Source organism: Sciurus carolinensis, chromosome 17, assembly GCF_902686445.1.
Source record: "Sciurus carolinensis chromosome 17, mSciCar1.2, whole genome shotgun sequence".
Taxonomy (NCBI): Eukaryota; Metazoa; Chordata; class Mammalia; order Rodentia; family Sciuridae; genus Sciurus; species Sciurus carolinensis.
The window spans coordinates 51,090,910-51,105,851 of record NC_062229.1 but is presented as its reverse complement, the minus strand read 5'-3'; the positions used below and the strand labels follow the sequence as shown (position 1 = coordinate 51,105,851).

Below are 14,942 nucleotides of genomic sequence, written 5' to 3'. Positions count from 1 at the left end.
ACATGCCACCCTGAAATCCAGAGACTGTGACCAGAGAATCCCCAGCTTTCCAGTTTTAATGGAAACACGTAGCATGGTTTTGAGGAACCTGCACAGGCTACAAGACACCATTCCATTATTAGCGCTCCAAGAGCGGGGGTGGAGCTGACCACAGGATCCCTCTGGGGCTCACTGGTGCTCAGCTGCTCTGCATGGCTACGTACGTGCATTTAAAGCAGCTGCTTTGACACCTGATGGGGAGCATGTGTCAGAGTTGTCCATCAGACTTGTCTAATGGCAGAGGCTTCTAAACAAGCCTCTTGAGAAGCGTTTCTCTCTTGGCAGAGGCACTCATGAGGAAAAAAGGAGTTTACAGACGATTAGGCCAGTTAGGCTCTTGGGTTGGTGACCTTCGTTCCTCAGAAGGAATTCTTGATCTCAGCAAAGGCTATCGGAAAATGGCTGGTGGTGTTCATCAGGAGTGCTGACAGCTTGTCACATCAGACCCAAAATTTCTCCCAGCTGAGGCGTGGTTCCCAGCCTCATTTCTGGCTGGAAAGTGGTTAGGGAATGCAATTTAATTTTCATATTAATCAAATATGTATACATGAATCCATTAGGAACCATCCAGTGCTCTCAGAGTTTTGATTTTCATTAAAGAAAATATCTATAAATTTCAAAACGTTAAAAGCATGCCTTTTTTTTTTTTTTAATTTTTGGTACTGGGGATTGAACCCAGGGGTACTCTACCACTGAGCTACATTCCTAGTCATTCTTTTTATTTTGAGATAGGGTATCACTAAGTTGCAGAGGCTGGCCTCACATATGATCCTCCTGCCTTGGCCTCCCAAGTTGCTGGGATTACACAGTGTGTGCCACCATACCCAGCAAAAGCATGACTGCAAATATAAATGAACCAAGTATTTATTTAACTCATTAGCTAATGAAGGAACCAGTAACATGGTAAAGCTGGCTCAAAAGAGAATTTGAGGAATGGAAATGTGTCTATCAGCAGCCCACTGAATAGTGAAATGAATTTGCTAATAGATATAAAACTAAGTAATATCCTATAGGAGACAATATAATTATAATCTTTGGGAAGATCTTTTAAATAACAGTGGTATATTCTCTAGATAAATAATCCTTAAGTGATCCTGTTAATCATTACTCCAGTATAATTTGGAAAGACACTCATTCTTTACCTTGCTTTACTTCCAAAAGTGCAATAATTTTTCTTTATACAGTCACCAATAAGAATGCCATGGGGTGGCCAGTCTCACTGTGCTGCAGGGGTTCTACCTTGGAATAACCTTTCTGGAAAGCTATTTGGCAATGTGTGTTAAGAACTTGAAATTGGGACTGGGGGATATAGCTTAGTGGCAGAGGGCTTGCCTACCATATGCAAGGCCTTGGGTTTGACCTACAGCACCAAAAAGGAAAAGAGAAAAACCTATAATTTTTCATAAGTATTTAACCCAGAAATTTCACTTATAAAACTTCATTCTAAAGAAATATTCAAGGATTCAAAGACTTGTGTACAAATTTCATTAAGTAAATGTTTTGAGCATGCTATATGCACATGGTCACCAGAGTTTTCTTTTATCATAAAAAGTTGGAAATGATTCAAATATCCAATAACAAAGGAGAAAGCATGGTGTCCTCTTAATGAAGTCATTACAAATGATTATAAATATGCACATATATGTGTACATATACACACGTATATATATATTATATTCTCTTTTTTTAAATTTATTTTTATTGTAAACAAACGGGATACATGTTTCTGTTTGTACATGGAATAACGGCATACCATTTTCATAATCATACATTTACATAGGGTAATGATGTTTGATTCATTCTGTTATTTTTTCCTTCCCCCCCACCCCTCCCACCCCTCTTTTCCCTCTATACAGTCCCTCCTTCCTCCATTCTTGCCCCCCTCCCACCCCCCATTATGTGTCATCATCCGCTTATCAGCGAGATCATTCATCTTTTGGATTTTTGAGATTGGCTTATCTCACTTAGCATGATATTCTCCAATTTCATCCATTTGCCTGCAAATGCCATAATTTTATTATTCTTTATAGCTGAGAAATATTCCATTATATATATATACCACAGTTTCTTTATCCATTCATCAATTGAAGGGCATCTAAGTTGGTTCCACAATCTGGCTATTGTGAATTGAGCAGCTATGAACATTGATGTGGCTGTATCTCTGTAATATGCTGATTTTAAGTCCTTTGGGTATAGGCCGAGGAGTGGGATAGCTGGGTCAAATGGTGGGTCCATTCCAAGTTTTCTAAGGAATCTCCACACTGCTTTCCAGAGTGGCTGCACTAATTTGCATCCCCACCAGCAATGTATGAGTGTACCTTTCTCCCCACATCCTCGCCAACACCTATTGTTGCTTGTATTCTTGATAATTGCCATTCTAATTGGGGTGAGACGGAATCTTAGTGTAGTTTTGATTTGCATTTCTCTTATTACTAAAGATGGTGAACATTTTTCCATATGTTTGTTGATTGCTTGTAGATCTTCTTCTGTGAAGCATCTGTTTATATCCTTAGCCACACATCCGAGGCAAGCGCTCCACCACTGAGCCATGACCCCAGCCCCACACACTTTTTTGTTTTAAACCCTCTAGGTCCTCCAGTGCCTGAGTTGCATGGTCATAAAGGGAGAGATGTTCTTGGTGACCAACCTTGGGACAAAACAGCCATGTCATAGCAATGACCCAGGGTGCCCAAATGATGGGAGATAACCAGTTTAACACAAATGTAGTTTTCAGCAATAATGGAACCCTTGTTGACCGCTACTGAAAACAACCTCTACTTCGAGGCAGCTTTTGATACCCCTCTTGAGGTGGATCGCATCACTTTTGATACCCCCTTTGCTGGCAGGTTCGGTGTCTTCACCTGCTTTGACATACTGTTCTTCGACCCTGCTGTCAGACTGCTGAGAGACCCCGAGGTGAAGCATGTGGTGTACCCAGCCGCCTGGATGAACCAGCTCCCGCTCCTGGCGGCCATCGAGATTCAGAAAGCCTTTGCCACTGCCTTTGGTGTCAACGTCCTGGCAGCCAACATCCACCACCCGTCTCTGAGGATGACAGGGAGTGGCATTCACACCCCTCTGAAGTCTTTCTGGTACCATGACATGGAAAGCCCCGAAGGTCACCTTATCATCGCCCAAGTAGCCAAAAATCCACTGGGTCTTGTTGGGACAAAGAACACAACAGGTAAAACAGACCCACCCCACAGTAAGTTTTTAAAAATCGTGTCAGGTGAGCCATACTGTGAGATGGACGCTCAGAAAGTCCTCTGTGAAGCCACCAAGTGGAACGTGGATGCTCCTCCCACCTTTCACTCTGAGATGATGTATGACAACTTCACCCTGGTCCCTGTCTGGGGAAAGGAAGGCCAGCTCCAAGTCTGTTCCAACAGCCTCTGCTGCCATTTGCTGTACGACAGGCCCACCTTGACCCAGGAGCTGTATGCCCTGGGGGCCTTTGACGGCTTTCACACTGTGCACGGCACTTACTACATTCAAGTCTGCGCCCTGGTCAAGTGTGGGGGTCTGGGCTTCCACACCTGTGGGCAGGAGATCACAGAGGCCACGGGGGTATTCGAGTTTCACCTGTGGGGGAACTTCAGCACTTCCTATATCTTTCCTCTGTTCCTGACCTCGGGGATGACCCCGCAATCCCCTGACCAGCTTGGCTGGGAGAATTGCCACTATTTTCTGAGGAAGCGTGGACTGTCCTCTGGCCTGGTGACTGAGGCTCTCTATGGGCGGCTGTATGAGAAGAGCTAGGACAAGTGGGTGGGATCTGGCTGTCACACGGCAGCCCTGCCCTCCACAGGCCACAGGGCATGTGCACCAGGACCACCTCCACCTGGGGACAGCAGCCACTTCTGTGGCACCACATCCCCTGGGGGAACGAGTGGGAGAGGCAGGTTCCCTCTTCCTCCTACACAGCAGTGCTAGAGACATTTTCTGGTATTTTCTATTAATATGTCTTTTCAAGCCAGGAAAAGAAGCTCTAGCAAATTTCTCCATACACAATTGGTTTTAAGAGCTAAAGCAAAAATAAATGTCAGTTGATATTTTACACATCCACAAAGCAGTGATTCATTTTTTTCCTTGTTAAGTGACTCCCAGATGTGTAAATATTTCACAAGCCTCGATCATTCTCTAAGGTAAGAAACAAACTCTCAGAAGCAAGAGAGAGGGCTGCTGTGGGGACCTTTTCTGTTCTGGTCAGCTGAACTCCGTCCAGGTGAAATGGCAATGCCAGAGCTACCAGCAACTCAGGAACCCAGAACTGGAAACTGCTTTTAAAAATAGAAAAGTTTTCCTCTCATCTGCTTTTCTGTCAGTAAATGAATGTGTAGGCAAGACTTGGAATAACTGGAGAGAGAGTGCAGCCCTCTGGGTGGGGAATGGAAAATGTTGAGAGGCACAGCGAGGCGGGGGTGAGTAACGATTTTTGTGCACAGCACGGCTCATCCAGGGGTTCCCCGGGCCTTGATAAACTGCATGTTTGCTTTGGGAAAGCTGTTCAACTGTGCAGAACGCAGCGACGCTGGTATAATTCCATTTGTTTGCAGTCCCACAGAGGGTCTCTCCTGTGCAGGGAGGCAAGGCACCCCATACAGATAAGTATCAAGAACTGCCCCGGAAATTAGCCCACTTTAGTCAAGCATTGAGTCACTCAGCAGGCATTTTCGGAGTGCCCATGGAGCTGCAGGGCAGGGGGCTTCACAGGAATAGTTCTAGATGCAAAACTGTATTCAGTATGGTGAAGACATTTTTAGGCCATTGATTTCTGTATGATTTGTATCCAACTTTCAAAGGCATTTTTTAAAAGGATTTTTATTCTGTGCCTCATAACTTGCAGATAATATTCTAAGTACAGAATGGATGAGCAGTCTTATTTGCCTCTTAAATATTGTAGCTATTTAGTTTTATCTCCTTTTTTTGTTTTGTTTTTTAATAGAACAGTATACACTAGAGCTGGGTATGGTGGCTCAGGCCTGTAATCCCAGCAGCTCAGGAGGCTGAGGCAGGAGGATTGCAAGTTCAAAGCCAGCCTCAGCAACTTAGTGAAAATAAAAAAATTTTTAAAAAGGGCTGGGAATTGGCTCAGTTGTTGAGAGCCCCTGAGTTCAATCCCTGGTGCAACAACAACAAAAAAGTATATGTAGAAAAATACAGACTTGTATAAAGTAAAATATGAATTTCTTTCCCCAGTCTCTGGCAGTGTAGTCTTCCAGACCCTCTTCGGTTTTTGACAGTCAAGAACACGGACGTTGGAGTCAGTTCATGTGTGTGGTCTCTCCGTTCAGTCTTCATTGGGTGGGCCTTGCCAACCTATTTAAACCTTCTTGTCGTGTTTGCTCATCTGGGAATGCATACTGACTATGCCAGCTGGGAAAGAAGCAAAGCCATCCACAGCCCCTGCAAACTCCTCCCTCAAAAATGCCGGGAATGAGTCACGTTTTCAGGAAATAAGCAGCGTGACTCAGAACTCCTAAGGAAACCTTGGGATCCCTGTTCCCTGGGAAGTTCCCCTGGAACAGGGGCAGGACCTCTCCCACAGATGGCCGTCCCCCTGCCCTCCCAGTACAGACCCTGCCAGAAGAAGTGAGCTGGCAGTCCGGATGTGGTCGTCCACAATCTATTCTGCTTCCCTGCCCCAGACCCTTGGGAGACCCAAGTATTTTAAAAATGCACATCAGTGCTTTATGTCAAGATGATTCAAATCAGCCTGAGAAAAGCCAGTCCTAAATACAGACTTGGTGCAACTACTTTACCCAAGAAGCAACTTGTAAGCACTTGCCGGATCCACATTCCAGCCAGAGTTCATAAACTGTCTCTGAGTTTCTTTTTCCTTCTCCCCTCTTTCTATTTTGAGATGGCCTCCCTACACTGCTGAGGTTCTCACTAAGTTGCTGAGGATGCCCTTGAACTTGAGATTCTCCTGCCTTGGTGTCCCAAGTCACTGGGATTACGGGTGTGTGCCACCATGCTGTGTGGGCTCCTGAGTTGCTTTTTCCTTACAATTGATAATGAACTGCTCATGAAACAAATAAGGGGAAATCAAATAATGGTGGTTAATGGTAGTAGAACAGTGATTTTTTTTTTTTTTTTTTTTTAATAATTGAAAGAAGTAGTGCCAGATGGCAGAACAAAGTAAAGGACAGGGGAAAATGAATAAAGTAAGTAATTTTCAGGGGAAAAATATACTGAAATGATGACTAATGGTTGTGACATGCATTTGTGAACTGTGATCCTGAAATTCAGGAAGCAAATGGTAATCTTGACCATAACACAGAGGCAGGAAATGAAGTGTATTTTTGGTGGAATCAGACTTGGGAGGAAGAGCTCAGTCCATGTGGTTTCTGGTTAGGTGCAGCTGTGCCTGGCTCTGAATTTTCTCACAAAGGAAGTGAGAGGCACAATGAGCAGCATTATGCTGCACTTAAAATATCTGTTCCCAGGCAGGTAAAAACTGCCCTCTTCATAGACTGTCCAGTCCCAGCGCTGGCCAGCCTCTCCAGAGGGCCAGACCTGTACATAGCCCCAACTGTGTACCTGGGCCACCCCTTATCTAACTCTGGCTACAGCACCCTGCACCAGAAGCAGGCACCTGACTTCAGTCCAGCTAACGAGGGCTGGCTGGCGGCCTGTGAGGTGAGGGGCAGGGGTGAGCCGCAACCCTGATGCCCAATGAAACCCCAAACCGCTCAAATTACCACAGAGCAAACACACAGTTGCTCAACAAAGTGGGCTTACAAATGGCAAGACAGAAGTGAAGTTACAATGATCTTAAATGTCAGACTGTCAAGAAGGCCTGGAGGTGGCATGGAGGTGTGTGAGGACGGCCCTGGAGGCTGCACTATCCCTGCAGAGGGGGGCCTGCTCTCCTGGCTTCAGTCTTCTGTTCTTGCCAAGCCTCCCTTCCTGTTACATGTCCATTCCCAGATAACAGATCACCCAAGACAAGATGTGGTTTCTAGATCGTCACATGAGTCTCAAGTCTCACCCTAGAGTCCTTGACTTTTTAGTTCTTTTTTTTTTTTTTTTTTTTGTGGTGCTGGGGATTGAACCCAGGGCCTTGTGCTCACAAGGTAAGCACTCTACCAACTGAGCTATCCCCCCAGCCCCACCCTAGAGTCCTGATGCGTTAGCTGAAGAAAACCACTCTGCTAGAAGCAAAGACACCACTTTTTTCAGTTACACCCCAGATGGTGTGGATGACCAGAATTTCCCATTTTCTCTGAGGATGAAATTCATACAACGGAGCTGGAAGAACTCAAGGATTCTAAAGTGATTCCTGAATAATTAAAAAATGATAAATTATGTATAGTGTGATACACTTAAACTGTACAGTGTACAGTTTAAGACATAACTGGAGGGGTGCTAATTCTTTAAAAGTTTTTGATCCAATTACTGATATATTTGCAAATTTCAGAAACCTGAGTATGTGGAACTGGAGACTGTCATGCTAAGTGAAATAAGCCAATCCCAAAAAACCAAAGGTGGAATGTTCTCTCTGACTTACAATAGGCAGTAGGGAGGGAGGAGTGGAGAATTGGACAGGGTGGATGGGGGGAAGAAAAGGGTAGGAATGGGAAAGACAGTAGAATGAATGGGACATAACTTTCCTATGTTCACATATGAATACATGACCAGTGAAACTCTACATCATGTACAACCACAAGAATGGGAAGTTACACTTCATGTGTGTATGATGTGTCAAAATACACCCTACTGGGGCTGGGGTTGTGGCTCAGTGGTACAGCACTTGCCTAGTATGGGTGAGGCACTGGGTTTGATCTTTAGTACCACATATGTGTCCATCTACAACTAAAATAAATATTTAAAAAAATACATTCTACTATCATGTGTAACTAAAAAAACATTCGGGTATTCAGGTATGAAAAATTAAGCATTAGCTCTGTGTTAAATACTGTGCTACAAACTGTGGAGTGTGCACTCACATAAGAAAAGACCTTTTTAAAATTGATTCATTATACACAAATGGGTTGCAACTGTTGTTTCTCTGGTTGTACACTAAGTAGAGAGAAAACACCTTTATGGAGAGCTTGTTATCCAGTGTATCCCTGTCACACAGGGTTTAACTATACATAAATGTACCCAAAAACAAATTGGTGAAAGACACTGTGGCAGATTGTATTTTCTCCAAATATCTTAAACAGTATTTCCAGTCCCACTTACTCTTCTAGAACTTTGCCAGAGTCCTGATCAAGAGGCAGTCTATGCTATTTCTCCTGACCCTGAGCAGGACTTTGCCACTGCCTCAAAGTCCAGAATGCAGCAGAAGTGAGGCTGTGTGACTTCCAAAGCTAGATCACAAACAGACCCACCACTTAAGCCTGTCCCTCTAGGGCTTTTGCACCTAGAACCTGAACACTATGCTCTGAGGAAATGCAGGCTACACCTGGAAGCGCCCATAGTGAGAAACTGTGGCCCCCAACCCTCAGCCCCAGTCAGCTCCTTACTGACAGCCACCTCGTCAGGTTTCTGTGTGAACCCTTGCGGACTTGAGTCCCACCACCTCAGTGAACTGCCCCTGCCAAAGGTGAGGGGCAGGGACAAGCCTTTCCCCCTACTGCCGAACTTACAGATTTGTCATTAAAATAAGCGATTGTTGTTTTAAGTCACTAAGTTTAGTGATGGCTATGTATCAATCAGAATTGGTATCAATCAAATACATGGTTTTGGCATATCAAAGGCCAGTGAGGCTCCAACTGCAGCAAGTGAAGGGGAGGGAGGCAGCATGTCATCCAGGTCCTGTGGACTGAGGATGAGTCTGGATCTATCTGGGCAGCTACTGGAGGTGCTAGTCAGGGGAATGACAGGTCGTTTAAAATGATCCCTTTTGGGGCTGGAGTTGTGGCTCAGTGGTAGAGCACTTGCCTGGCATGTGTGAGGCCCTGGGTTCGATTCTCAGCATTACATAAAAATAAGTAAAAAAACCAATTGACAACTTAAATAAATAAAATGATTCCTCTGGATGCTGATGGGTTTTCATAAATTCCATCTCCAAGTCATAACTCATAACCAGTCAAGAGGACTCATCAAGGGGGAGTACAATGAATAGCAGCTTAAGGGAAAAATAGCATTTGTTAAAATGTATAATAAATAGCAATTTAAGGTTTAAAAAAAAAAAGACAGTAGTTCTTTGGAATTATCTGGTTTAAGCTTACTGTTTTCTAATGTAGTCCTGTGTCAGTTTTTAAAAAGATGATTAGACACATCAAAACCAAAAGAAGAAAAAACCCTACATTCATAGATAACAGAAAGGCATTTGTTTTCAGTAAAAATACACATCTTCAAAGAATAGTTGCAATCCAAATCTTTCACCAACCATCAAAAGAACAAAGAAGGTTGTGTCTTCTGAATTGAATATGCTTTTCATCTAAACTGCTGTGTATGGGGAGAGGGTGAACCATGCTGGGAGTTTGACGTATGCAAGGAAAAGTATTGGATTGAAGACAAAGATATACTTAAAAGGACAGCCAATATTTTGGCATTATAAACGAATCTTGAAAGGGTGAAGAATTTCATTCCTTTGCAATTAACATACCACAATATGACTCCTATATTATACCAGCCCCTGAAAGTTTCATTTCAGACCTACTGTTCACAAAATAGAGGGTTTAAAAATACACACATGTACCCCCCACACACAAAATTGGTGAAAGACACTGGTGGACTCTATTTTCCCCAAATGCCTGAAATAGTACTTCTAGTTCTGCTTACTCTTCTAGAATTTTGCCAGAATCTTGATTGAGAGGTAGGAATGGGCAAATATATGTTGAACATATAAAATAGGCTTGTGCCACAAAACCAATTTTTCCTGCCAAGTAACTTGTCAATTAGCTTTTTGTCACTGAGAAAATATCTGAGCTAAACAACTTACAAGGAGAAAAAATTATTTTAGCTCACAGTTTCAGAGGTTTTCAGTCTATGGTTTGCTGGCTCCATTGTTTTTGTGTTTGTGGTGAGGCAGAACTTCTTGGCAGGGAACACAAGGTGAAAGTACTCACCTCATGGTGGTTGGGAAGCAGAAAGCGGGGGAGGGGGAAGGAAGGAAGGGTGGGAGAAAGAGAGAGAGAAACAACAGGACAGAGAGGACAGGGTCATAGTCTCCCCTTTGAAGACATGCACCAAGTGACCTAAATTCTTTCTACTAGGATCCACCTCCCAATGGTGCCACAGGCTGGGAGCCAAGCCTTCAACACATAGCCTTTGAGGGACATTCCAGATCCAAACTGTAACATTCTACCGCAGGCCCCCAAAAGGCTTATGTCCATCTCAAAATGCAAAATGTATTAAGTCCATCTCCAAGAGTCCCCAAAGTCTTAACAGTTCTAGCCTTGCTCAAAAGTCCAAGTCTGGTCTCCCAGATTCAAGGCAAATTTAACTGTGAGCCCCTGTAAAAAACAAAAACAAAACCAAGTTATATACTTCCAACACACAGGATTGCACAGGGTAACCATTCCTAGTTCAAAACAAAGAAAAAGGAAAATAGCGAGGGGGAACCTGACCAAAACAAGAATGAAACCCAGCAGGGCAGACAAAGTACTGTAGTTCCATGTCCAGCATCTGGGGCACACAACGGAGGGATGTGGGCCTTCAAGAACTTTGGTAGCTCTGCCCCTATGAACTTGCTGGGTGCAGCCCATATGGCTACTTGGGCTGGCTTGCTTGCTGCCTGTGGCTTCCTTTAGCAGGTGTTCTACATTCCTGGCATCTCTCATTTTCTGGAGCCTCCATTGCGGCTTTGTCTTCACTCTTAGAGCTTCATACATCACCCTTTCAGGGACAGCTTGTAGGGGCTGCCCCAGTCACACACTGCCTGGCCCCACAAACTTCCCTTTGAAATCTCGGTTGAAGCATCCACTACCTGAGAACTCTTGCATACTGCATGTCTGTAAAACCAGCCTCAGGTGGACGATGCCAAGGTCTGCTGCAGGTGTGAGCAATAGCCAGGCCCCCTGGGACCAAGACTGCAGCAGGCTCTGAGAGTCTGAACGGCTGAACACCAGAAACGCATTCCAAGGAAGCAAATCCTGAGGCCTTGTGCAATCAGGGTTCCTCCAAATGAAAGCCTTGAAGCCTACGATGGATATGGTCTTGTTGATTCCTGAGATACACTCCAGGCATCATCTTTCCTATTGTTCCCAGTGCAGAGTACTTGGTTTTTTTTTTTTTTTTTTTTTTTTTTGGCACTGGGGATTGAACCCAGGGGTGCTTAACCAAGGAGTCACATTCCCAGCCCATTTTTGTATTTTATTTACAGACAGTCTCACTGAGTTGCTTAGCGCCTCGCTAGGTTGCTGAAGCTGGCTTTGAACTTGCTTTCCTCCTGCCTCAGCCTCCCGAGCTGCTGGTATTACAGGTGTGCACCACCTCACCGGCACTTGGCTGCTGCTGCTGCTGCTGCTGCTTTTTTTTTTTTTTTTTTCTTTTTAAGTACTGTAGGTTTATTGGTTAGAATATCCATGAAGGGAAAGGGTTGATAAAGGCTATAGTTACTTCTTTTTAATGGCACTAATCTCTTCAGCAAACGCACCCTTCTTGGCCACAATGGACTCCTTTTTTGGCTGAACTGTAAGTTTTTAAAATCTTTGCTCCTAATTCTCACTATAAATTTAGCTAAAAGCAAGCCAAAAATACTCATACCACAGCCTAAATGCCATGCTGCCTTGAAATTTCCTCTGCCAGGTTAATTGGCCCACTGCCTTTCAACTCAGCTTCTCACAAAGCCTCAGGGTATGGACAAACTGTAGACAAGTTCTATGTCCGACTATAACACGAATGGCCTCCAGCCCAATTCCCAGTGGACCCCTCATTTCCATCTGAAATTTTCACCAGTACAGTCTTTACTGTTCACATTCTCTCAGCATCCTGTCTCTTGAGCTCCCACCAGAATCACCCATTAAGCTTTGCTTACAAAGTTCTAAGCTTTCTGTAATCTGGTTGTCTGAACTTCTCCAAATTCCTCCTGCAAATCAATTCCAAAGGTTTCGGAACCACACTGTCAGATGTAATTACAGTAATGGCTCCACTCCTGGTATTCTAGTACTGATTTCCTCTGTTAGTCATCTTTCCATCATGGTGACAAAATACTTGAGGTAAACAACTTAAAAGGAGGAAAGATTTATTTTGGCTAATGGTTTTGGAGGTTCAGTCCGTGGTCAGTTGCTCTGAAGGTTTTTGGCCCTGTGGTGAGGTAGAACATCATGATAGGGAACAAGTGGCTAGGCAAAGCTGCTCAACTTAGCAAAGAGAGAGGAAGGAGCAGAGGTCCTAATGTACCCATTTCAAAGGCACATCCCCAGCAATCTAACTTCCTTTCACTAGGCCCCACCTCCTGAAGTTTCCACCATCTATCAATAGTGCCCCATATGGTGACTGAGTCTAACACATGAGACTCTAGGGGACACTATAGATCCAAACTATAACATTTCAAAAAAGTAAACATAATAAAAGTCTAAATAACATACCCAGATTTTAAGAATGGTGGCTTGGGAGTTGAGACAGGAATTGCTTCCTTCTGAATTTCTGAGACCTTGGGTACACACGTGCTTTTACTTTCCTGGGCCTAAGTTCCTAAAAGAGAGGATCTAAACTAGATGATTCCAGCTCAAATGCCCTCAGATGTACTCATTGTTTTCCCTCTGTGTTTTCTGATGGTAAATAAAGGAGGTAAACAGTATCACATGACAGAGAAGCTCTTATTACAGAATATTTTGCAAAACAAAAACAAAGATTTGATTTATTCTATGAATCATCTCTCCTCCAGGCTGGAGGCTACCCACTCTTTCCCAACTCATTCATCTGTTTAATATGTTTAGATTTTCACAATCAGTGTTGTGATTAAGCGAAGCTACTCCTTTGAAACAATGGCTTGCAATAACCATTTTATTTTGCTCTTGAACTTGGGAAGGGATCATCTACTTCCAGCTGGAGAGGCCAGGGCTGGGGAACATGTCCAACATGGTTCCTCCACTCACATGGCTGGCACACTGATGGGGCAGTGGGAGGCTCCCCTGGGCCTCTCCAGGTGCTCTTCCACCATGCTGATCTCAGTGTGGTCAGACGTCTAACAGCTCATCTCAGGGTTCCCTGAAAGAGTGTTACAAAGGATAGGAAGAGGAAACTGCCCATGCATGAAGTAAAGGCTGGGGCCACAGATAGGCGCAGTGCCACTTCTGCTTTATGCTATCAGTTAAAATTGCTGCTAAAGATTCCTAGATTCAAGAGGAAGAAACATAGACCCCATTCATCAGTAGAAAGAATGTAAAAGAATTTGTGGCTATCTTAAATCTCCCTCCAAGTTGGCTACTATATTGATAACACATTTTATTTATTGAGAGGTTAATATTCTCATGCAGAGTATCTCATTTAATCTTTTCAGTAACTCTACACATTATTTTTATTATCCCCATTTTACAGATAAGTAAACTGAGACATCCAAAGGTTACCCCAGGGACCCAAGGCTACCCAGCTAGGTTTGAACTCGGGCAGACTGTACATGAGAAATCAATGAATTAACTAAGATATTTATTTTCATAAATTCACACAATAGTTTAGAGAATGATAAAGCATATTACAAGCACTATGCAAGGAGGTAGCCATTCCATATTTCAGGAAAACACCCTTCTCAGGTGGAGATGGTTCCAGCTGCCTTTTTGCCATGCTTCAGAAAGTCCTGAGTCATGACTATGGGCTAGTAAAGGACCCCACCACAAGAATCTGTCAGTTTCTCTAGGTATAAATCTTGCAAACGGTACAAAAAAGTCTCCCAGTAGCATTTAAAAAAAAAAAAAAATGAGTACCAGGGACTAGGATATAACTGGCATGATAAAGAAAACAGTTGAAGGGAATATTTTGGAGCGAATACAAGTTACACTGGCATGCATGGCCACTATCTCCTGGGGAGAGGTGACAGATGGCACAACTAACAAAACCCAGGTCTGTGGGGAACACGTGTGCTGGCCCCTTGGATGACTATTACCTGGTTAATGAAAGGAGTCTCTCCTTGCAGCACCTGTTACCTGAGCAATGCCAGGCTGCCCCCCAGAGAGAAGCAACAGAGTGTTTGGTAGCCAAAGTGATCAGCACCAAGGTGATCTTGCCAGGCACTCAGGCACAACCTCTGTATACACAGCCCACGTGCTTGCAAGCATCACTTTTTAACCCAACATTCAGATCACACTTTTTATTTTTTTGCAGTGCTCTGGTCTGAACCCAGGGGCATACTACCACTGAGCTACATCTGAGTCCTTTTTATTTTTATTTTGAGACAGGGATCATTAAGTTGCCCAGGCTGGCCTAGAACTTGTGATCTTCTTACCTCAGCCTCCCAGATTACTGGGATTATAAGCGTAAGCCACTGTGCCCAGCTCAGGTGGTGTTTTGTGGAAGTCGGGCCCCTTTAATCCCTAGTCTAACAACCCACAGTGCTCTACACTTCCAGGAACTGAGCTCAGTCCTCCAGTCAAGGCACCCCTTAAACCTCATACCTTTAGTTTTCCCCGATCCTGTCGGGAATACAACCGCTCTCCACTCTGCTCAATGCACCCTCTACCCTCTAGGATGGCTTGGTGAGCCCTTGCTGTCCCTCCCTCTTTTCTGAACACTTTTGATCATCAGCTTATCTAGTCCTTACTAGGACCATGGAGTGCTCCCATCCACATCTGATAGACTTGATAGAGCTCAGAGAATAAGTATGTAATTTGCCAATTCGCCTGCCTGCTTCTAAAATCTGTGAATTTGATCACACAGCTTTGCTGCTCCCACCTCCAGCACAAAACATGTACTTGTCTCCAAGCCTAGTTCCCCCTCAGGCAGTGAACCCTACCAGGGCTGGGCTCAGTGCTGGGCAAGGTTCCCAATACTTAAGAAAGAACTGAAGT

General features: G+C 44.0%; 1 protein-coding gene across 1 annotated transcript in view; it reads left to right on the top strand.

The window, feature by feature from the left end:
• The window catches only part of LOC124968278 (biotinidase-like), a 35,221-nt gene extending 31,106 nt beyond the window's left edge, over positions 1-4,115 (top strand). The window contains 3 exon segments of the mRNA XM_047530545.1: positions 2,630-2,743; positions 2,745-2,800; positions 2,802-4,115. Coding sequence (XP_047386501.1) covers positions 2,630-2,743; positions 2,745-2,800; positions 2,802-3,798 — 1,167 coding nt within the window. The 3' untranslated portion in view covers positions 3,799-4,115.
• Positions 4,116-14,942: the final 10,827 nt, after the last annotated feature.